The sequence below is a fragment of the Chenopodium album genome, chromosome 3 (genome assembly GCF_948465745.1).
Source record: "Chenopodium album chromosome 3, dcCheAlbu1.1, whole genome shotgun sequence".
Classification (NCBI taxonomy): domain Eukaryota; kingdom Viridiplantae; phylum Streptophyta; class Magnoliopsida; order Caryophyllales; family Amaranthaceae; genus Chenopodium; species Chenopodium album.
Genome location: NC_137836.1, coordinates 325,715 through 350,401, shown reverse-complemented (window position 1 = coordinate 350,401; position 24,687 = coordinate 325,715). Strand labels below are relative to the sequence as shown.

At 36.0% G+C, this 24,687-nt stretch overlaps 1 protein-coding gene across 1 annotated transcript; it reads right to left on the bottom strand.

The window, feature by feature from the left end:
- Positions 1-2,755: 2,755 nt before the first annotated feature.
- On the bottom strand, positions 2,756-24,427 carry LOC145623142 (uncharacterized). The gene is made up of 15 exons (XM_081676457.1): positions 24,064-24,427; positions 23,839-23,966; positions 23,092-23,224; positions 21,779-21,935; positions 21,594-21,672; positions 17,308-17,348; positions 11,414-11,530; positions 11,147-11,227; positions 10,975-11,037; positions 10,794-10,842; positions 9,928-10,002; positions 3,911-3,958; positions 3,688-3,723; positions 3,528-3,602; positions 2,756-3,021 (listed from the first exon to the last, which is right to left on the bottom strand). Exons 1-15 carry the CDS (start codon positions 24,221-24,223, stop codon positions 2,965-2,967), a joined length of 1,299 nt encoding a protein of 432 aa, XP_081532583.1. The 5' UTR covers positions 24,224-24,427; the 3' UTR covers positions 2,756-2,964.
- Positions 24,428-24,687: the final 260 nt, after the last annotated feature.

Below are 24,687 nucleotides of genomic sequence, written 5' to 3'. Positions count from 1 at the left end.
CAGAGTGTCACTTGTTATTTTAGGTATTGTGGGGTGGATAACGTTCTACATATTTAATTGATTATGCTCAACAAGGTTACCTAAAGCGTTTAGAACCTTGAAGCAAAGAGTAATAATTAAACATGTGATGGTTAATTATTCAACTAAGAGTTACAAGAGTTGTAATCAGTAAAGAGTTTACTCACCTTGAAAGTGTAATACTTGATGGTAGGGCCTCATTCCGGTCAACTATTACACAAATAAAGGATCTTGGAATCACTTAAAATTCAATTGGGATCAATTAATATTGAATAAAATGCTTTAAAGTTACCTAATTAATTCGTATATGATACTTTAATGTTAAATTAAACATAATTATTAAACTTTGCCTTATTTTGACTTAGATGGGTAACCATAATCACAATGACAACAACATTTACAATCTTCGACCATTCCTTGAGAAGGATAGGTTGACAGGAGAAAACTTTTCCACTTGGGAAAGAATGCTAAAGCTCGTTATGAAATCTGAAGGTAGAGAGGATGTCATTGACATTCCATTGCTACGGCGAAGTTAAGAATCACAAGGAAGCTCATGATAGAGTTGTTTCTATCACTTGCTTGATGATTGTTACCATGGAACCTAGTCTTCAAAAGCGTTTTGAGGACCAGGATGCGTACACAATCATGCAAGAACTCAAAGCTTTGTTTAAGAAACAAGCTAAGCTAGAGTTGAAAGGTACAAGCTCCATCGTGAGAATCTAGATTGTAGGATGGAGAAGGGTGCCACAGTTCATGATCATGTTTTAAAAATGATCGGCCTTATTCAAAATATGGAGAAACTGGGGCACCCATACAGTGATGAGATGGCCACTGACATCATTCTCCACTCACTTCCAGAAAGTTTTAACCAGTTTATCATGAATTTTAACATGACTGTGACTGCAAAGACTATGAATCAATTGCACACAATGCTGGTTAGTGCTGAAAAGCAAATCCCTAAGGAACCTAAGAAAGAGGTTTTCATGGTTCAAAAGGGAAAGGGGTTCAAGAAGAAGGGGCAAAAGGCTAGTGCCAAGAGCAAGGGCAAGCAAGTTGCAAAGGCTCCTGATAAGCCTAAGGCAAATCCAAAACCCAAGGCTGCAAGTGAAAGTGAATGCTTTTACTGCAAGAAGGGGCATTGGAAATGCAATTGCCAGAAATACCTTGACTTCCTCGAGAAGAATGGAGCATCAACCTCAGGTATTATGTCACAAACATTTTAATTTTCACTTAGGTACTTTTGTGTTACCAAGGTTAAAAAAACGCGCATTGATGACGTACTATTGAATTATCACAATCCAAACTCTCAGAAGTTGAGTTTGAAAAAATTAGGAGGAGGAGCTTCCCACACCACCAAGTTACAATTGGATGGAGGTAGACATGTCAATTCGGGTTAACTTGTCGGGTTCGGGTCAACAGGTCGGGATGGGTCATTTGGTTCGAATGGTTGGATCATTACAAATTAAATTATGATAAATGGGTCAAATCGGGTCTATTTCGAGTCATTTGGGTCGGGTTGGGGTCAGGCTCTCTCTCATTAAAACGGGTTTGAAATCAAGTAGGATTGGGTTGCCACGTCGGGTCAGAAATTGACAGGTCTAGATGGAGGAGTATTGCAGTAGTTAGATGTCCTCGGAGGAGTAAAAGGTTTGTGAGAATTGCTCTTTGTGGTAAATTCTATATATATTTGAGACTCATTATATGATTATATTTATGTTGGTGTTTCGTTCTTTCCATGTACTCTAAATGAGAAAACAGTCCCTCCGTATTTTAATAAGTGTTACACTTTGACATAATTGTTTTGACTTAATTAATTTATTAATATTTAAAAAACAAATATTATTGTACATGGTTTGATTCGCTATAATGTACACTTTGGTAAATATTAATTTTCCTATAGTTTTACAAACATATAATTAGATAAATAAATTAATGGTCAAAGTAGGTGTCTTGACATGTGTGTTCGATCAAACTATAACACTTATTAAGGCCTAATTTGGCAATTGGATGCTGCCTATTGGCTGTCGACTGGTTTGATTGGCTGTTTGTATTGGCTTTTTTGTTGGCTATTTGACTTTTATTAGTCTAAAAACATATTTAGTAAAATTGGTTGCTGGATGTTATTAGTAACTTAGTTAGCAAAAAGCCAAAGGCCTTGTTTGGCAATTAGTTGCTGGCTATTTGTATTAGCTTTTTCGTTGGCTGTTTGACTTTTTATTAGTCTAAAATATGTTTGTAAAATTAGTTGTTGGATGTTATTTGTAACTTAAGTAGCCAAAAGCTACTCCAAGTAGCTTTTACATTTTGGCTTAAAAGCCAACTTTTTAGCTGGCTAAAAAAACCATTTACCTAACACAAATTTTGGATATTTGACCAAATGAAAAAGCCAAAAGCCCAAAGCCAATAAAAAAGTCAATGAAAAGTCATTTACCAAACAATCAAAAAGTTTAGAGCCATTTTCCGCTTTTTTCAATGTATTAGTTGTTGTTTTTGCAAGTTTACTTTATTTAGTCCCTTTTATGACCATTGGAAAAAAAAAAAAAAATGTATCATGGTTCCAAAACACCAAGCTAAGCTTAGTGGTAAGATATGTACCTTCTAACCTTAAAGTTGTGGCTTCAAACCCTGCTGGGGAATTTAGTCCCTACTTCCAAAATATGAGATTTCCAAATTTGAAGGTTTATTGACAGATTCTGTTTACTATCCCCTAAAATTCAGAAAAGCAATTTTCTGCACATTAACACCAAATACAAGTAGTTGATCTCCCATATGCATATCAGCCCAACCATGGGATGGAAATCAGATATCAGAATAATATACAACACAGCATAACAAGCTGGTGCAACGTACATGAAAAATACAAAATAATGGAATACTAGGAAGATTACAAGGTCAAGATTCTTGATCCATTTCAATGCCCAGGAAATCTTCCATCCATTCTCTGAATCACTCTTGTGCTGGTTCTATAACAGGGGGTATACAATCTACCTTGTAAAACAGAGCCTATTCCAATGACAAAAGAAAAAAAATGACGATGTAATCAATATTGAGATAGAAAACAACCAAGCCCAAATGCCAGAACAAGACCAACGTGTGCTATCTAACGCTTAGCAGGTAAAGCTCAAGTTGCGAATGAAATGCAATACTACGCTTCCTTAAACCAACTAGAATCTTGGATAGCATTAAGGAAATCACATACATAAGCCCCACCAAAAACAAGGCATAGGGGGTCCAAAACGTAAAAATTCTATTACATGTGCTAAAAACCTCATCTCAAGGCTATTCTAGGAACCTACATCTTCTCCGATATTAATTTCAACTTTTCAGATCATAAACCAAGGCTTTCCACCCTCTTTGAATGCAATGACTAGTTTAGCCCACCGCAAGTCTACTATATCATTTTACCTTTCCATAAATGTAAAAGGTATATGCAATGAAAGATAAATGCATAGATCACCAAACACATCTATCTAGTTCACAGAAACCAATTTCAATTTAAGCATTCCTACCTTTTTAAAAAAGGTTGAATATGAATTGTCCCATACTAGTTTGTAAGTTCCGGCCATACACGTGCAAAAATTTCCCTGAAATTTGTCAATTCATATAATTACATATCCCCATCAAGAACATCAGCAGAACAAAAAGCAACAGAAGTACAGAACTACTCACCTGATCAGATTCACAACGGCGATAAGGCAAGATAAGCTGTAGCATGTAAGTCAGATAATGCTTCAGTCACAGATTCATGAATGTTGTCATGTCGAAGCTCTATATAACTATTAAACTATATCTAGATGCACCATAGATATGAGAGTTTCCAGAAGACCAGAGAGAGAGAGAGAGAGAGGGGGGGGGGGGGGAAGAGAGAGAGATTTCTAAACTTATCACTCACACTTTTTTCACCAGAAGAGTTTGTATATTCCACGCTGAACCCAATATCCTGCATACAGCAAGATGAAGCTAAAAATATTACTCATAAGGATAAGTATAGCTTCGAGACATAATAATATATATACACAACATAAGTGTAAGAACAGAAGCCTCATACAGCTATAAGAAGCCAAATAAAATCATGCCACTATATCACCCCAGTGTAAGAACCCATCCTCATCACATATACTGTGTGTGTGTTTTGTTGGTACCATAGGCCTTAGAGCCATATAAGTTACGTACTTGCATTTGGACCTTGGATATGACAAAGTATTAAGTTTTCTAGTAATTAAAAAAAATATTGTGCTCCAAATGCAGTTTTATAATAAAAAATAGGGTTTTTCTATACAGTGCCCCTGAAGTATTGACTTTTCCAAGCTGTGCCCACCCATTTTCAAAATTCTACGCTGTACCCCTAAAGAGCCTTTAGTGTTTACGCTGTAACCCTACCCTAATCCCTCCGTTAACATAAGTTAACTTCAAAATAAATTAATTAAAAAAAAAAACAAAATTCCCAAAAACACCCAAACACCTCTCTCTCCTCCATCACAAGTACCCACCACCGCACCTCCAGCCGCACCGCCGCACTTTCGATCCACCTGCACCGCCGCACCACAGTGGCTCGCCCCTCTCTCCTCGACCCACCACCGCATCATCCTCCTCCCTCCTCTCTCACTTCTCCTTTTACTGCCAGATTTTCGACCATTTTTCGAAATTTTTGGGCGTAATTCGAACAATCTCGACCAATTAAACCATATTCGTGCAGATTTTCATTGGAAAAATCAATTAAAACAAATTTATGTATTTAATCTCAATCTAATTGAACCAAAATTGATGATTTAACAATTAAAATCAAATAGGGGGAAAAATTAGGGTCTGGTGTCGTTTAATTGTTGCGGTGGTGCGATTGTGGTTGCGCTAATGTAGGGGTTGCTGGTGTTTTGTGATTTTAGGGGCTGAGGTGAGAGGAGAAGCTGGTCGGTGGCGTTTGCTGGTTCGTGCGGCTGGTCTGTTTTGGTGGTGTGGAGTGCAGGGAGCAGTTGGGAGTAGGAATGTGGGTTTTCCGGTGCAGGAGGGGATTGGGGTGGCTGGTATTCTAGCGGGCAGTAGGCGGTCAAGGAGAGAGGGGCAAGCCACTGTGGTGCAGCTGGAGGTGTAGTGGTGGTTGGTGGGTAGTTGTGACTTGTGAGGGAGGAGAGAGAGGTGGTTGGTTTTTTTTTTTTTTTGTTTTTTTTTTTTAATTATTTATTTTAAAGTTAACGGAAAGTTAACTTAAGTTAACGGAGGGATAAGGGTAGGGTTACATCGTAGACACTAAAAGTACCTTAGGGGTACATCGTAGAATTTTGAAAATGGGTGGGCATGGAAAAGTCAATATCTCATGGGCACTGTATAGAAAAACCCTAAAAAATAAATATACTACTCTAAATCTTCTTTCTCAGAGTAGTGAGTCTAGTGACAAACAAAGACCATCACGAGGATTCAACCTTTTGATCGGACCATAGTGTTAACTACTTTTTTTACCACCCACCCGGCGAGCAAAAACGATATGTCGGCTTATTTGAAGAATCGAGCATCCACAGGCAAGCATAAAGCATTGGTGTACACAGGTGAACCCAACTTGAAGAGATTAAGATTAGTCAAGAGACATGAACTACAACCGAAATTCACCAATTGATGCTTTTTACACTTTGCAGACAAGTTGACAAGTTGACAATGCAGGTGATTAATCCACGACACTTCTGTATGCAATAGGCCGAGACCATGGTGCATCGAATAATTGCTGAAGCAAAAATTAAGCTGCCAAGACTTCGATATTACAGTAATAAAAGGGATGCTACAGAAGTTAAAAGCTTCATCTTTAGCATTAGCTTCTTCAAAGAAGATATTTTTAGTTCATCGGCATACAAACACCCTTCTAAAGTGAATAGTTTTAGAGGTATTTGATGAATCATATTTATAAAGGATTCTTAGACACGTTTAGTTACTTTTATAGTTACTTTTTGGCTCTTTTAGCCACTTTTTGTGGTCACATTTGCATATATTGTCACATTGTGCTCTATTACACTTTGCCAGTGTTATTATAGAATCTTAATACTTCAGTTGACTTCACAATCATTTGGATGCTTTCAAAGTATTCAAAGTTAACTTGGATGATATTTGAAAGGAAAGTCAATGGATCAAGTTAGTGAATCAAAGTGTTCATGTTCGATTTGGATGATTCAAGTTGATTGGAAACTACACTTGAAGAGCTTTTCAACAATAGGTCACATGCCCTTATCACAGGGATAAAGCGAGAGTTATAAAGGAAACAAGGACTAGTTGCCTTTCGTTGCTAGTGACAGCCGCTAGAGTGAAAACATTAACGGCCAACCATTGGGCGTTAGCCAAGTATTGTGATAGGGAATAAACTAAATTTGGAATTAATCTTGGCAGATGAGGCAAGGTTGAGATTAATGGTGGCAATTTTTCCTTTATATTATGAATCTCAATTGATCTTTTAATTTTCAATTGATAGTTTGATTAATTTTTATAAGAGTTTAAATAAAAAAATCGTACATTTAGAGGCTTATTTACAATTAATGAAGTCAATTATGGTTGCAACCATACTTTATATGTTAATTTGAAAGAGTTAATACAGCTTGTCCCGTAACTATTACAAGTACTACACAAATTGCCAAAGGCCTTAATTGCTATTTTACTACAGCTTGTCCCGTAGCTAAATTACCCATAGTAAAATTCTAACTAACACAGCCTGCTAAACAGTGGACCGTTGCTGCTATTCTATTGCCTCTGTTGTTTCTGAATCTGTCCCCTGCCGTACACTAAGGTAGCTGGTGGTGGGTGCAGTGCAATACCGACCCCCAAAAGAGCCACCTTGTCCACAAGGTGGGAGTCAAGAATTCATCGACATCGCAGCCAGCAACTCCCCTGCTGCCGTCCCCTCTAGTGCCATCAGCTCGCTTGCGTCGTCCGTTTCATCTTCCTCCACGATTAGAACGCTTAGACTCTTGGCTGTGCAGACGTGAGTGGGACCCGTCCACCGGCCGTCGCACTTGAAACAGAGGCCTCTCGCCCTTTTGTCTTGAAGTTCCTTCTAAGTTAGGCGCCGCACCTCCCCACTAAATCTGGTTGAGCTTGGGTTGGTTCGATTTTGGTAGGAGTGGGTCGGGTGGTTTATCGAAGCTACAGAGGTTTGTGGAGTTTGGGTGGGGTTCGTGGTGGTGTAGGACCGGTTGTGCTGGTAGTGAAAGGTGTTTGAGTTTGAGTTGAAGGGCTGTGCGACTGGAGTTGAGGTTTAAGCATTTTGTGGGTTGGGGTTTGTGGAGTTAAAAGGCTGGTTGTGTGTTGTGTAAGATTGGGCCGGCCCAAGATCCTAGAGGAATAAGAGGGATAGAAGCTGGGCTTCTATTAAAATCAGAATAGGGTCCAGACTTGGGAAAGGCTCCACTAGGGTTCTTCATGTGGCTGACCCGATTTCTCTCTTCTACCCGAATCGCAAGATCCATGGCCTCCTCAAGGGTCCACGGGTTTAACATCCGTAACTCCGCCTGTATCTCCTCCTTAAGTCCGTTCACGAAGTGGCTCTTCATGATACTCTCCGGGATGTCAAGTAGAGGTGAAGCCCTCTCTATGAACAAGCGCCGGTACTCCACCACGGTGGTGGTTTGCTCCACGGCAAGCCACTGCTCATGGAGGCTCCCTTCATTCACCGGCCGAAATTGAGTTAAGACCCGAGTTTTGAGATCCTCCCACCCGATTAGTGGTCGGCGCCGGCCTTCCCATTGGTACCAACGCAGCGCGTCGCCGTCCATGGCCACCACCGCCGCTTGGAGCTTCTCCACCTCCGTTAGCCTATAAAACTCGAAGTATTGCTCTCCCCGAAGAATCCAACCGTCGGGTTCGGTGCCGTCAAAGGTTAGCATGTCAGCTTGCGGTATTTCCTGCCACCACGACCGTCAGAGTGATCAAGGGGGTGATTCCGAAATCCCTCTCTCTCCGGGGTCCCAAGTTCCAAAACGGAGCCCGTTGAAACCACCACCACCAGCTCTTAGCGGCAGCTCGTTGCAACCACCTGCACCCTGCGACGGGTCACTAAAACCCCCTGCTCCAGTAACTGCTCAGCCTCCTCTGTCGTTCTGGGTGTTTTTCCGTGATTTTTCAAGGCTGCAACCATTCCCCTGATTTCCTCAAAAAACTGGTCTTGCTGGTTCTTCATTAAAGCATTTTGTTGGTTCTGGTCATCTCTGAACTGATTCACGCGACCTTCAATTTTCTGGGTTGCTTCGTCAATGGCAGTCGTGTTCTTGCGGTTGGACTCTTCAATGGCTTCTCTATTTTTGCGGGCTGCCTCTTCTTGATTCTTGTTGAATCTCTCCGTCAAAGTGTTTTGAATGGCTTCCATTCCTTCGCGAATCGTCGTCATCAAGATGTGCTGAATGGAGTTCTCTCCATCCCCTACCTTGTCGCTGATTTCCTCTAAACGCTCCTCGAGAGCTGCAACTCGTTCCACGGTCACTGTCGGCGCCATTGGAGGCATGTCGGCTCTGATACCAACTGCAACGGACTAGTGTGAAGTGATTAAATTAAATGGACGGAAGGTTGATTTGGATAGATAAAGCTTGAAGCTTTCGTACAATCGACAATGGCTTTAGGCCATCACTCTCCAAGGACTCTCTAAAAATAATACTTTCTGCCTAATTTCTCTAGCTACTGCCCTCCTCTATTTAAACTATTACAAGTACTACACAAATGGCCAAAGGCCTTAATTGCTATTATACTACAGCTTGTCCCGTAGCTAAATTACCCATAGTAAAACTCTAACTAACACAGCCTGCTAAACAGTGGACCGTTTCTGCTATTCTATTGCCTCTGTTGTTTCTGAATCTGTCCCCTGCCGTACACTAAGGTAGCTGGTGGTGGGTGCATTGCATAAAACTACCCATAATACCCTCCCCTAAGTTAGTTCATTACATAAATTGTAAAAGTATATTGATTGATTATGAAGTATAAACATGGTGAACCACAACCCTAGGGTTCTTTATTATATTTTATCTATTTTTGTTAGTATAGACTATCCATACTAATTATGTGACATAATTCTAAAGCAAGACTAAATAACCATCTCTCTATGTGTTCTACCATACTTACCCTACTACATTGGTAGGAGGTTTTACTAGGAATTTATTTTTGCCGGGCATATGACAACCTATCAATATCATTGTGTAAAAAAGAATTGAATGAGTAAACTCAACCATCTTACCCAAAAACTAATTTCCACCCCTTCTTTCACCAGAATGAAAGAATATAGTACACTGAATTATTAGGTTCTTATAGCTTTCCAAAGTTTACAGAAAATTCTTACACAGTCTAGGTTGTATGGTGCTAGTTATGGAGATGGAGAGATAAATGAACATCAATGTTCCCATGGTCCATCAACTGTATCAATATATCCATTGAAGCCATCTCTAAGACAATGCACCAAAGAGGCAATAATTAGGCATAAATGATAAGAGGTCGGCAGCATCATGCTTTCAAACAACACAGACAGCACATATAATTCAACTTTGATGTCAATTGAGTTCACAAGAAATGCCCTCAAAATTTTCTGGAAGAAAATACCAACCAACTTGAACCACTATCTAAGCAAAAAATATCAGCTTAAAACTATCCCCAACTGCTTGATTCAGCTTAAAACTATCCCCATTTGCTTGATAGAGCAGCTAACTAATTTCGTCAAATTCACGGCTAAAAATTAGATCCACATGGTGGTGCTCAATCACAGTAATCTTTCCAAGTTCTCTAGTGAAACACTATACATTTGGACCTGTTTTGAGTTTAAAAAACCAGGCAACAGCCATTTGGCAATTACACTGGCTTATTTCATACACTAAAATAGAAAAGCACATCTTCTATAATTGCAGTTGCATTCAATGACAAAAAAAAAAAAAAAAAAAAAAAAAAAAAGCAAGAGAGTACCAATTTCATTTTACTTTGCTCCAAAGAGAAGTCCCAAGCAATATATGAGTTGATTGAATCCACTGACAACACCACCTAGAAAATTTTTATATTAAAAAAAAATAATTAATAGTGAGATCAAGCAATACCAATAAATGAAAATATAAAAAAAAAGATTTTTAAAATAAAATTTAGGTCAGAGAATTAAAATTACAAGCTCCTAGAACAAAGCAACAGGTTGGAACTTGTTTTGCAAGGTTGGCAATAAGATGACATAAGTTTATGTGTGCAATGTGGCAGCTTGTCCAGTTTTAATACGTAGTATTTAAATTCCTGCCCACCCCACCAACCCTAGAAAAATGGCATATTTGCCATATTACTTTATTGGTGTTGCCATTTTCAAATCAAAGAAATCAAACATTTCAAGACAGACTCTAAGAAGAGACTAAAAGACCAGATTCTAAAACAAGTGTTGTCTAAAATCAAGATGCAAAACAAGAGGGGATACCAATTCTACCTAAACCTTTCTGGCTTTGTACTCTACAATCAGTCTTCTCAAATCCAAGTTAAAGATATGCCATATGCCCCTTTCACCAACCCTCTTAGCAAAAAGGTCAATGACATGAATGATATCATTAGCTCAAACCTTAGATGAGCTATTTAATCAATGTTGTGGTCATAATAATTTACAAAATGGGGTCTCCAATAGTATTCCTGGTCTTATGCTAATTAGGCTTTTGCATGGTTATCTTCATTTTGATCTTCTGTCATCAAACTTAGCCCTAAGAAGTCAATCCACTTACCAAATATCAACAAACAAAAGAAATCCATAGACATACAAAATACCACCTTTACATTTAAGTTTGAAAAGGGCTATTGCAACAAACCTCATGGGTTTTCCCAGCAGGAATGCTCATCTCTTTATAATCATCATTTCTGCAGATTCCAATTACAAATTAAAAACTTGTTTATAGATTAACAACAAGAAATTCAATTGACAACCAATAATGAGGGTAGCATATTAGCCTTGCCTGACCCTGACAATAAGAAAACTAAATAAGAGCTCACCTTGAATCTATGGAGCCTACTTCATCAGCTGATATAAAGAAGGGGGAATTTGCAAAGACCTCACTAACAAAATAAGGTATGCCCCCAAAACGATGCGTCAATAAAGTATGAAGATAATGGAATGTGCTTTGGAGAGCAATTGTACTTTCAAAAGAATAGTAAGAAGGTTTACCCCATAAACTTGATAAACCTCTCAAATTCAGTAGTATAAACGTTGACAGCTTGCTCTAAAATAGCTAATTCATTTTCTGTTCTGTTTATCAAGTAAAACAACAAGAAAAGTGTTAGAAGCTCACAGGGATGACAAAGAGTACATCTAGGAAAAGTAACAAAAAAAAATCTGAAAACAGCAAAATTTAGCTGCACTACAATCTAAAGGCTAAACAGTAAACACATCAGAATCCAGGAAAATAAGAGAAAATATCAAAGAATATCTCACATCTTTCTGGCATCAAAACGCGTCCACATCAGTAAAATTAACAGCCGTATAGAGAGCACCATCTTTGTAAGGCTGTACAGTGGTGGTCCATACCGATGTCTCTGCTCTTCCATGGGCCTGTTAATAAAAAGCATTTAAGCTAATTTAAGTAAAACATGAACAGGAACATCGTGTTCTTATTTCTCTTAACCAGACAAGAAGTTAAATGAAAGAGACGAACTGAGCAACATCAAGCAAGCAATTACTTTTAAGTCAAGTTCAGCAGGATTCAGTAGCTGATGTAAATGAGTAAAAAGGGGTAACAGAATTTAGCTATATACCAATGGACTAGGTTGAACCAAGTTTTGGCACAATCTAAAAAGAGCTCTTAGCATTGGAATTTTTGGCCAATCATCACCATAGCCAATGAATTGGGTTTGAACTTTGAAGATAGCATTACCCATCATCAAACCATTGGCACACATTCTCTTCATCACTCTGACACGTCGTGTAGCTATTTACATTTTCACCCTACTGTAAATAAGTCTCTTAAAGGCTCTCTTTCATTGCAATGACTTAATTGTTTTAGCATTGAAGAATTAGCATACTTTTGATTAATATAACTAGTGTTGTTGGTATGTTGGAAATAATTATTTCTTGGAAGTTCCATTTTAATTTATCACCAATAGTCACCTAATTCACAAGGGAATGAAAGGTGATCTGGTGGAGCAAATGACTTGTAGGTGGACATGCAATCTCAATTCACGTGAGGATTAAATTTCCATAAAATTTCATCTCATTGGAAGTTTTTTTTCGCTGTACACTACCTAGGAGATGCCCTTGATATGTTTGGATGACACTAAGGAAGCACTACCCATTGATTGATTTCTTTTCTTATGTTTGGCTGACTTCATCTATTTCCCATGCAATCTAACAGCTTCAACTACATGTTTATGTACTTCCCATAAATTGCCTGTATTTCCATTATAAATTAGGTAAAATTGGCCGCAACACTGAATTATGGCTTAAGTGCACTGAGCACCCTGAACTTTGCGTAGTAGCCAAAACACCACCAACTATGGTATTAGGTACAACGCATGCCATAAATGAACATTTCGGCAACTTATTTCACCGGGATGAGGTGAATCTTCACGCTCTATAACATTTATGTAGTATTCCATCCAATTAACACGCATGGATTTACATTCTCTAATGAAATAAGTGGCAGAACATTTTCATTTAAGGCACGCGTCACACCTACCACATAGTTGGTGGTATTTTGGCAACTACACATAGTTCATGGTGCTCAGTGCACCTAAGCCATACTTCAGGGTGTTGTAGCCAATTTTGCCTTTAAATTATTGTTTATCTAATATTTCCTCCGTTGTTTTTTATTTTTATTTTTAAGTTTACATGTTTCTTAAGTCACATTTGCTAATGCACAAATTCAACTATTAATATTTTTATTTACCGATAAGCAAAAATTATAAACAGTTGATATTTTGAAAATCTATATCGTAACGAATTTAATAAGATCCAACATGACTATATTTTTCACTATGTATAAATCACAAAACATGGTATAAGGGAAGTGTGTGACAACTTAAAAAAGGAGGTAGTAGTTGTTATGGATGACTAAGGTTCATCACGCAATATATTGCATTATTTTATGATAATCTTAATGGCTACCTATTTATACATACTATTGATTGAAAAAGCTTCATGACTAGTTAATGTTCATATAGATTACATCACTTTTTAAAACCTAATAACCTTATTCTTTTTGCAGCTTAGAAACTAAAAGAGAGATATATTTCCATCTCTATTTATAAATCACAGTTATTTTACGCCTTCTTCTCCCAAGACAGAAAAAGGTTCAATGTAGAACCTAAATTAGAAGAGGAGGCTGCAGAGAAAAGCTTGAGATTTAGTTGCTTGATTTCAATGGACGAATCAAATATATGAATCTGTATTTAATATATATAAGTTTTAGAATTTGCAAACTATCCATTTATAAACACTATAAAGAGGAAAAATTAGAGAGAAAGAGAAGGGGGGCGGGGGGGGGGGGGGGGGGGGGGAGGAGATGCAGCTGTATTATTAAAAAGAAGATGATAAAGATCATTACAGAATTGCCATTATTTACACGTGAATGGTAGCCATTAGATTTCAGTATATCCAATGGAATAATGGGTTTCTAATAGGTCTCTTATTAATAAGATTCAGGTTATAGCTATAGCCACCACATTTTAAAGCTCCCAAAATCAGATAATTTCAAAGCCCTAACACATTATATCAGATAAAAGTCATCACTGGTCCCGCTTGTGTCTAACTAGACCTGCTTGGCCATCGTACAAAGCATTGATCAAAGATCTGGCGTGTACAACTACGTGCTCACAAGTACTTTTGACCCTAAATAGACAAGAGCGTGAAACACTTGGACCATGACAGTTGGTATATACTCCCTTCGTCCCATAGTATAGTACTTGTTTCTCGTTTTACATGGGAATTAAGGGTAGTAAAGGAAATGTGTAATATTTTATAAATAGGTGTATACTAGGTTAAGTCCCGTGCCATGCACGGTCATAATTAAATTTTACAGCAAATAAATAATAAATAATGGTTTAATTCAACAATAATTTATCCAAAAATAATAATTATTTGTAAACAAATAAGTTGAATTTTAATTAGTTTATACCAATACTAAATACGTAAAGGTTATTAAATTGAATTGTATAAATAAATAAATATAGTAATAGAAAATTAGAAGCTATAAAATTTTATATAAGAAAATTAAAAAATAAACTTAGATTAGTACCCATATACGAACTCATATACATTTGTCCTTAAATTGTTGACATACATTAATCGACATAATATGAAAATTAAGTTGAGTTCATTTTACTTTAGGATAATTAATATTCTATAATCAACTTTTTAAATATGTTTTAGTGAGTAGTAGGCCGAGGTTTTAAAATATTTAGAATAATTAGGTTTAATTTTTCAATATGTGTTATGTATAAAGTATACTATTACAAAATTATTTTTTTTCTTATAAACGTTATGTATAATTTTAAGATTAATACAAAGTATGCTACCAAAATGATTTTTTATTTTTAATTAAAATAAATTTTATTATCATATGATAAAAGTTGAAGGAAAAAAAATTGATATTGATAATATTATAATAATATTGTAAAATAATATATTCCAATACAATCTATGTTAGTATTTTTGTAACTTAAAGTTTCCTAGTATATAGAATATATGTAAAAAAATTTAATTGAGTATAATTGAATTAAATATATTGTCAAAATGGAAATAACTATCATCTTAGGTTATAAAATGGATGTCATTAAAATATGGCAAAAGACTAAAAAGGAAAGAAAAAAAGGCGGAAAATTTTTTAACTAAGAAATGACATGTGTCATTCCTGGTTTCGCCTTTAGTATAGTTTATTGATTGTGTTACTCACCCGACACAAATCCGGGTATGAAATCCGTTCCAGACATGCCACTAGGCTGTTGGGTACGGCAAGGTTGTAGAAGGGAAGCTATAGAGAGAAGATGAAAGCACGGGTCGTAGCATTAAAGGAAGATGATGCAATGTATAAAAAAGCTCAAAGGCGCGCTGAGGCGAGAAGGGTTATGCAGCGCCTTGGCGCACCCGCCTCGGTGCGTACAAGCAGTTAAAAAATTTGGCAAAAAATTGCTTCGGGTGCGCTTTTGGTGCGCCTAACCAAACACGCCTCGCCCAGACCAAGTTAAGCGCTTACCCCATTTCGCCTTGCGTCTCATGGGCCTTAGGCGCGCTTTTTCAAACACTGAGATGAAGGATTTTTTTTTATTTTTTTACCTTTATTTAAATAAGCTTTGTGGTTTCCCAAGAGGTACAATGATAATTTTTGGTCCTTTGCATTTATTAAAAAAAAAAACTTAAAGGCTCCCCGAGGAAGAAAAACTTTTTTGTATAGAGCTGATAAAAAGGCTTTGTGGTTAAAATGTTTTTGTTTTACTTCGTAATTATTATTTTAGTTTGGTTTCCCAAACAAGCCTCCCCAATATTTTATAGTTAGTTAAAATATACGGTGTTTATCAGTTTATGTAATCAATTTTAATAAATATGTTTAATTTTAAAGGGTTTCAAAATTAGATGCTTATTTCCTTTTTTAGTAAGTGATTTTTTACCAAGTTATCCTTATTCCCCAAATTTATTCCCGAAATTGATGTGGCAATACTTTATTTACTTTTGCTTTTGGCATTTAATGGTTGCACAGATACATTTTATTCTCTCTTAATTCCCCATTTGAACAATTGCAAACCATGTGCAGCATATTAAATGAATTTGATTGGTTCTTTTATTTTTCATAAACAAATGTCATTGGCCTTTTTTTTTTTCCTTAAAGGATTGCTGACATGTGCAAGCATTTAATTTCATTCTATTTAGTTTTATTCAATGATAACAATAAAAGTCTTTTTATTCCCTTTGTACTTCCCAATCATAGGTTTTAATTATACTCCAAGTTCCTTAATTCCCGAAAGTAAGCATCTAATTAAGGGACGAAGAAAGTATCTTTTTTTTCCTTAAAAAAATTTATTATCGTATTCGTACCCGAGTCCAAAGTTAAGACAATGTCCTCGTGTCCTAAATTTTTAAAAATGTCGTATCGACACTTGGATTCGTACCAATATCGGATACCCATACCTGTGTGAATGTAACATAGGGTGTATATTATAAAGGATAGAAAACTAAATAATGGCATTTAATCAAGCTTTGGATGTAGAGAAATATTATATTGCAAAGGTAAAAAAAAGTAGATTATGGCATCAAAAATTGAGAAAATGATGTAAATCAAAAACAGAAATATTAGTAACACAACACTTTGGGAAACCTAAAATTGAATACAGGCTACCTAAATTACGAAACAATATATATATATATATATATATATATATATATATATATATATATATATATATATATATATATATATATATATATATATATTTTTGTACGCGGCTGGCCACATGGTGCGGCAGGGGTTACTTGTAGGGTTGTTACTGTTTTTGCAGGAATTATTTGTATTTGTATTGTGGGGTTACTTGTACAAGAGTTACTAGTTTTGGTCAGGGGTTACTTATACGGTGTTACTGGTTTTGTCAAAGGTTACCTGTAGGTGTTACTTGAATTTTGAGGTTACTTGTATGGGTGTTACTGGTTTTGGTAAGGGGTTACTTGTAGGGTGTTACTGGTTTGGTATGGAGTTTTGGTCTGGAGTTACTTATAGGAGTTACTCAGAATACAAGTAACACCTACAAGTAACCCCACGATACAAGTAACCTCATAATGTGCAAAAAAAATCAAATGTGCAAAAATAATCTGACCGAAATTTAATGTGCATATTTTTTTTGTGCATAAATCTTCGTTTTTCCAGAAACATCAAAAAAATATCAGGTCAAAAATCAAATGTGCACATTTAGTAGAAAATACTACGTATGTGCACGATCAGTTCAAACTAAATGCACATCAGATCTCAACACTATATGTGTGTGTGTGCGCGCGCGTGTGTGTGCGTGTGTGTGTGAGTATACACGCATGCGCACACACACACTTGGTGGACCAATCGCAGCCCCAACTAATTAATTATACTCTCCTTTGTAGGATTTTTTTTTTTTTTTTTTACCATGAAAAGATAAAGATGTGAACGAGAAAGGGAATTCAAACATATCCAAATTCCTAGTCAAACACTGGAATTAGGGTGGAGTCTAAAGAAGTGGGCACTATACATTCTCAGTAAAAAGGGGAATTTAATAGAGGGTATCTTTTTCCAAAACTAGCATTTCAGGACAATTCTAAACGTGAAACATTATTCAGTCTAAATCACATTTGAGTACATCAAAAATAAAAGTACATACCCATCATCATCATTAATCTGCCGAATAAAATCCAGCAAAACCTACATTCAAAGACATCACATAAATGAGATCATTCCCTAAACACTCAATTGTTTTTAATCATGATCAGGAACTATATCAGCAAGAGCAACAAAGACTGCGGACCACCTAATACTTCATGGCTGCATGCATTTCTATAACAGCAACATCATCAATATCAGTTCTACAAACCATATTGATGCAATTATCACCAGCTAAACTCATTCCGTTGATGCTTAAAAAAAAAAAAAAAAAAAAATTAAATTGTGGCCAAAATTTTATATCCATTTGAGTAACGATTCAAGCAACACATGTTGTGATTGCTGGGAACTTCTAACCACCTTAGACAGCCCAGGGGAAAAAAACCCCTCTGTGAGTAAATTAAAAGAGAAATGATTTCGAGTTAACATATCAGAACTCCACATGTACAACTTTGGAACCCTGTAAATACACTAATTAGATGTCCCCATTGAACTGGTACAAAGTCAGTGGAAAATTATGGGAGGACTGAGGAGCATGTTTTGTATGTTGCAATAGATATTATACATTCTTTCGTATCACTGCCTCATTTACAAGGATTGTCGTCGTCGATCTTTTACAAATATTCGGGAGAGTAATAGAAGATCTAGTACAAGAAGTGTTAAAGAGAAGAAATGCTTTACTTCTACACCGACATCTAATACAATCTAATTAATACATATGGAAGTAGAATATAGCACACTCAAAGAGAGAAAAGAAATAGCTTTTTTTTCGCACAAATAGTTCTCTCTTTTTTTTTTCTTTTTGAAGTGCCATTATTTCAAACTCCCTCTATTTCAAGATAAATACTCCTAGCGTCGCTAAATAAAAATCCCATTTAACTAACAACCTATGACACTAAATATAAGTCACATTTCACCTTTATATATAGTACCTCCGTTAATTGTTATGTGCAACTTTGGAATATTTTATATCTCAAAAATAATACCCAAAAGTTGCACATAACATTTAACGGAGGTAGTATATATATTGAGATCCAATAAGAAGGATCTTAAAATGAGAAGAATGAGAAGGAATTTTGATCATGTATTTAATCCAATGGTTAAATTTTATCTTTGTAAAATTGTGCACATTTAGCCTAAAATACCTGCACAATCAGTTCGAAAATTATGCACATTTCATTTTCCAGTTTTTATATGATACTTATAACTCTTTTTTCTCCTCCCCAACATCTCTCTTCTTAGATTCATACACATTCTTTTATCTCTTTTTCTCTCTCCCAAAAAATATGCACATTTGACTCAAAAATTATGCATGTTTGACTCAAAACTTAAGCACATTCATAATTCACTTTCCTTTTTTCATTGTTTTTCCTCTTCGTTGTATTGAACTCTCCCTCTCCATTATCAATGCTTATTCATAGTTTTAATTGTACTTATAATTTTAGAGAAGAGAAAGTGATAGTGGCCATGAACAACTTGTAAACCTAATAATAAGGATTAATTGCTAGCTGAACATTCTCCAAATAACGTTCACTTTTACTTGATTCCTCTTAATAATCATTTTAGAACATCTTCTAAACTCAAAGTGAAAAAAAAAATGGGGAAGAGATATGAACAAGGAAGAGGGAGAAGGAGAGGAATGGGGAAAATAGAAAAAAAAAAAATAGGAAAAAGGGATATTTACATCTTTGCCATTAATGAAGGATGTAATGAGAGCCATTAGATCTTTTTATTTGAACGTATGAGATTCCTTCTCATTCTTCTGCAACGAGCCCGTGTACGGCAGGAAGCCACGAGGACAGTTACAGCAGCAGAGCAATTCACCCACTACTCAAACAACAACACAAGCAGCAAGTAGCAGGGCTTCCTTGGATTAATTGCTTAATTTGTTTTATTCCCTTATGTATGGCACTAAAAGACAAGTAGTAGTAGTTGTAGCACTTGTAGCCCTAAAGGCATGTGGCCAGCTATGTAATAGAATCTAGCAGTATAAATAGAGAGAGAATAAGAAGAAGGCAGTAGCCAGAAAATTGTATTGAGTAATTGGAGAGTTATGGCCTGAAGCCATAGTTACATTTCGCAAGCTCGACGCTTTATCTATCAAAATTACAACCTTTCTCCTCTAATATTCTTGTTGAGCCACCGCGTTCATTCCATCTTCTCATTTTAAGGTCCTTCTCATATGACCCTAAATATATACACACACACACACACACACACACACACACACACACACATATACACGCACATATATAAAACTTTAATCAACCAAACCCCACTATCTTTAAAATTAAAAACTTTCAATCAACCAAACCCTACTAGGCTACTATGTTCTTTAATGTTAACTTTTAATCAGTCAAACCCATCTTTTTCTTTTTACATCCCTCTAAACTTGTGCTGATAGCAAAACAGAAGGGTTCTCTCTATCTATCTCTGAATTCAAAAATAATCCTGCTTGCTTTCATCTGTCCCTTTTTGGGGCCAGTGGGTCCCTTATTAGGGCAAGCGGAGAGGGTAAAAAGGAGTTTATGGTGGAAGCATACTGTTTCTTTAGCAAAGAAATTGAAAATCCACAGACATACAAAATTTAACAGTTTTCCAGCAATTAAAATGTTCATTTCCCAACACAAGCCGATTGATAGTAACCATGCAAAATTTATTTGAGCAAGCCAGCATGATGTCAATGACTAGAAAAGGAGGAGGGAAAAAGAAAAAAAAGCAAGAAAAAAAACTATAAACTTTCAAGTATTATATGATAGTAATGGAGTTCTCTCTATCTGTCATGCTCATCAGATACAGGTTTCAAGTTTTAGATGACTTCCAAAGTCCTTTCTCATACCTCTTCAGCTTCTCTACCATATAAAGACAACAAAGTCATTGCGAGGGTCTCCTCTCTCCGACAGACTAAAAAGCCTGGATATTTTTTACTCTTCCAATAATTTTAAAATTAAAAGTTCTTGATTATCCTAGATCCATTCAAACTGATGCAATCTTCCAAAATTAACTTGTAACTTCTTATCTACAGTTTGTTAACTGCATCTTCTCTGCATCCTCTATTCATTTCAGGGTCGGACCCATATCTCATGTCTGTATCAATGTATAAAAAAGCCCAAGGCGCGCTGAAGCGATAAGGGTTATGCGGCGCCTAAGTGCGCCTCTTTGAAGTGAGGCGCACTATATAAACAGTAAAAAAAATGGCAGAAATTTGCTTCAGGTGCGCCTCGGGCGCTTTTGGCGCACCTTATTGAAAATGCCTTGCCTGGGCCAAAAAAGCGCTTACCCCCTATCGCCTTGCGCGCTTTTTCAAACACTCGTCTGTATCCAGCACGTATCAACATCAAACTTGAGTAAGTTTTTTTTTTTAAACTAGTTGAGGATATTAAACGTCCCCCCCCCCCCCTCTTTTCTCCCATATGCTCCATTATTTTTTCAATTGTTAGGTGGATGGAGTTTAGAATTATAAATTGCAGATGGAACGTAAAGTACGGGGAAAACATGAATAACCTTGTATAGTTTTATTAGCTTAGATTTTAGAGTACTGTTTTATTCTGACTCAACAAGATTTAACGAATTTTATTAAACAGGTTGCAAATCTTAGAATAATCGTAATTAAATATAAAAGAACAAAATTGAGTTACATAAAGATAATACTCCAAGTAGTGCTTCGGGTATAAATAGACTATACACCCCCAAAATTGTTTTCCATGCATCTTCTAACATGATCAAGTGCTCATTGATTGTAACAAAAAGAATTAGCCATAATTCTATTCTTACATATTTAAATAGGCTAACACATTAAAATTGATATACAAAAACAATGTTGTAGGATGAGATTAATGGTGGCACTTATAATAGAATTGTAAGCTCTTATAATTCTCCATTTGTTACATATTGAAACCAAAACAAGGGGGAGGGGGGTAGTCATATAGTAATGCAGAATATTAAGAGTGAAATTTAAGCAACAAAAAAGCGTATCAGGTAAGAAAAATCATAGTCAAAGTATTTCACATGTGATAACATTTCCTAAAATGTGGACAACAACCACAAAGTTGCATAGGCTTATACATCTCTAGTCGCCATTAATTGAATAAGACACTAACTAAATCATAAAAGTGGTAGCTGTTCTTTGTTCTGCTAACATGAATCTCTAGCATATTATCAACAAACAAAAAGGTAATTGTATATCCTACCTTGCAAAACAAAAGGGCTCTTATTTACCCCATCCCAACCACTAAAAATCAGTGAAGGAACAACACCCAAACAAAACTAAACTAAAATAATACAAACCTGTGGTACTCCTACTAGGTACTTCACAAGTGTTTTATATACACCTGTTGCAGATCCAAGCTGAGCCAATTGCCGCCTCCTGAAAATACAACAATAATATGAAGCAAAAAAAAAAATAAAAAATAAATAAAAAATAAAAAATAAAAAAAAAGAATCGGCCGACAAACAAAATTTAGACAAGCCACCTTTCCATCTGTTGCTTCCACAGCAAAGCATATCGATCACGTATACTGACTCCGGACTTGACCAAAGCATCAATTTCAGCTTGCTTAGTCCTCTCTGAGCGTTCCCTTTGTTGTCGAATCAAGGTACCCCTGAAGTCTTGAGGCATATAGCTCATGACTGAAACATAACCACAGAAGAAAAAAAAAAAATCAATGATATCCTCCTATTGCAAAAGTGCAAGACAAAGACTGCGAAATAAATTGTACGCAGTGCACGGCTATGTAACACTTCCTCCATCTCTATTTACTTGGCTAACATTCCTAATCTAGAAATGTCATATTTCTTGTCCTATACTATATTTGGAAAACTTTTGGTAGACAAATCCACTAAATTATCATCATATTGTGCAAGTGGGAACAACTTTTGGGGTAATAAAGTAAACCATGTGCACCCCGCAAACCACCCCTCCTTTTTTTCCCCATCTCAAAAAGCCCTCCTTCCCCACCGAAATCTGTCCCCTTCCCCAGCCCCACCATCAAAATGCCCTCTCTTTCAAATTCTTTCAAAATCCGTCCCCAGCCTCAAAATTCAATTTCTTGTAATGGTACCTCTTAATTCAAAAGTTTCCCCAGCCCCACCATCAAAAACTATCACAAGAAATTTCATTTGCCTAAGGGAACAACAGTAAGAGACTTCCTCTATGTGTGGGAAGTATAACTGTCAACCAAACAGCTCCGCCCTTATCCACTTCCCATAAAAATTATACATTGTACTTCATCCGTTTGTTTTAATTGCATCACTTTTACAATTGCAGACTCCTAGGCAATTTTTAGAAAAAGAGAAAACAAAGAGGGCCTGCGTGATAGAGAGAGAGGTAGATAGAATTTATCAACTAAAAGAGAAAGTGATGGAACTAAATTGGAACTTCTACTTATCGAAAGTGATGTAACAACAAAGAAACGGACAAGCTATTAAAATCACATTTTGTACTATAAATCCATACAATGTAATGATCCAGATATGAGTACATGATTCATATACATTGTACGACCATTGTAGTATTGTAGTATAATATTTGTTAACGAAGGAATCACTAGATTCATGACCCTAAATCCTAGGAACATTTTTAGCTATCCTACAGAATGATTAAATCGTAAGCATTGAACTCCAGAAATGAGAATTTTCCAATATTGCAACAAAAAGATCCCAGGAACCTACTTCAGACTATGATTCTATGATACAATCCATACAGAAATCTTGAGAAATGTTACAAAGTTAAACTTGGTGTCTCAATACGCATTTACTATTAAAAGTGAAGAAGAGCAGAGCTAACCTGTATTAAATACATTATCAGCATTTTTTGATTGAAAATATTCCAATAACTTCAATGTGTTTTCAAATTTAACTTTCATCTCCTCAAAAATGGGAGCAAGTTCCACATCTCCCAATTTGGATTGTTGTTGAAGCTGTATGCACAGGAAAAGTCAGTTCACACCTAGGCCCAGGTATCACTACACAAAAGATGGTTCAATGATACTAACAGCAGAAATTATAAATAGCATCTGTATCGTGGACTAAGTTTCAAATCTTTGCAACTGTACTTTATAGCCTACGTAGTACGTACTCTTTCAACTTCCTTCCAAATTTTTATTTTGCTTTGTAATCTTTTGGTAGAGACTTACCATCTAATATTTTCTTCCATATTTTCTACTTAACAACAGATAAAATTACATGGTATTTATTTTTCCTTTAATCACTCATTTCAGTTTTCATTGTAAAATGACTCAGAATCCGAATGCAAGATAGCAACACAGATGACTATATTTTTCTAACATATTGGGAATATTTCAAAAAAGATTTCATCAAATTGTAAATAGTTGCAAGATTATAAACAAAGGGAGCATGATTGATTTATCATGTACATAAAAAATTACTCCGTACTTACTAAAAATATAATCTCTAAGCCTTTAGGGGATCGCGTTTTATTAAAGCCCCAAGTAAATAGACGCAAAGCCCCAATCTAAAACTCAGAGTTGGGATCAAAAGCCAGGAAATGAATAAGGGAGTTAGTAGTGAATACCGTGTTTGGCCAATGAGGCCTGTCGAGCAAAAAGATGATCTCTTCTAAGTGTTCTCGATTCTTCCACATATTCTCATCAATTTTATGAGGCGGCTGGGCATCAACTTCATCCACCAAAACACTTTCATCTGCAAAAGTATAAAATAAAATGTAATTGCAGACAAACTCTAATTCCGAAAGTTTCAAGAGAAAAAAAAAAAAAAAAAAAAAAGGAAAATAGAAAACCTTGAGTAAGCGGGGTATGTGTCTGCAAATCGGTGATCAAAGAGCGAATATCCGAAGTGAGGGTAGCAACATCGTCGGAGAGAGGGACGAAAGGGTACTTGTCGTAATAAGAAGATAGATAAGCCCTGGTAATTGGAACCAAACCCTCGGTTGAAGCCATGAAAACCCAATTTCAGATCTCACCAAGGAAGAAGATCCCACACACAACCACCAAACGACCGACTTATTATGAACAATGGAGTTTTTGCTTTTTAAAATCCAACACTGTCTCAGTATATTCTCGCCTTCCAAAGCATCCAACAGAATTTACCCCAACCAATTTCTCTCTCTTTAGCCAAAAATTGTTTGTTGGTGAGAGAAAAATAAATAAAATGCATGTCATAAAGATAAATAATAGTATGACATTTTATGGAAAAAAAAAAAAACATTTGTATACTCTCTCTCAAATGTATGTGTGTAACTTCATGAAAATTTATTTTTTTAGAAATTGATTTTTTTTTATTTTTAATCATTTTTATTTCAATCTTTTGACTGTGTCAATAAATAAATAAATAAATTTTTGGTTGGAATAAATAAATTGATATCTAGGAATTAGCTTTCAATTTTATATTTTGTTACTCATGT

Bases quoted from the DNA above. Each gene is read 5' to 3' on its own strand.
- LOC145623142 (XM_081676457.1), bottom strand. From the start codon at position 24,223: ATGGCTTCAACCGAGGGTTTGGTTCCAATTACCAGGGCTTATCTATCT. The intron at 21,936-23,091 runs GTTAGCTCTGCT...GTTATGTTTCAG, and splicing joins TGATAATGTATTTAATACAG to TCATGAGCTATATGCCTCAA. The intron at 11,038-11,146 runs GTAAACCTTCTT...TTATTTTGTTAG, and splicing joins AGGTTTATCAAGTTTATGGG to TGAGGTCTTTGCAAATTCCC.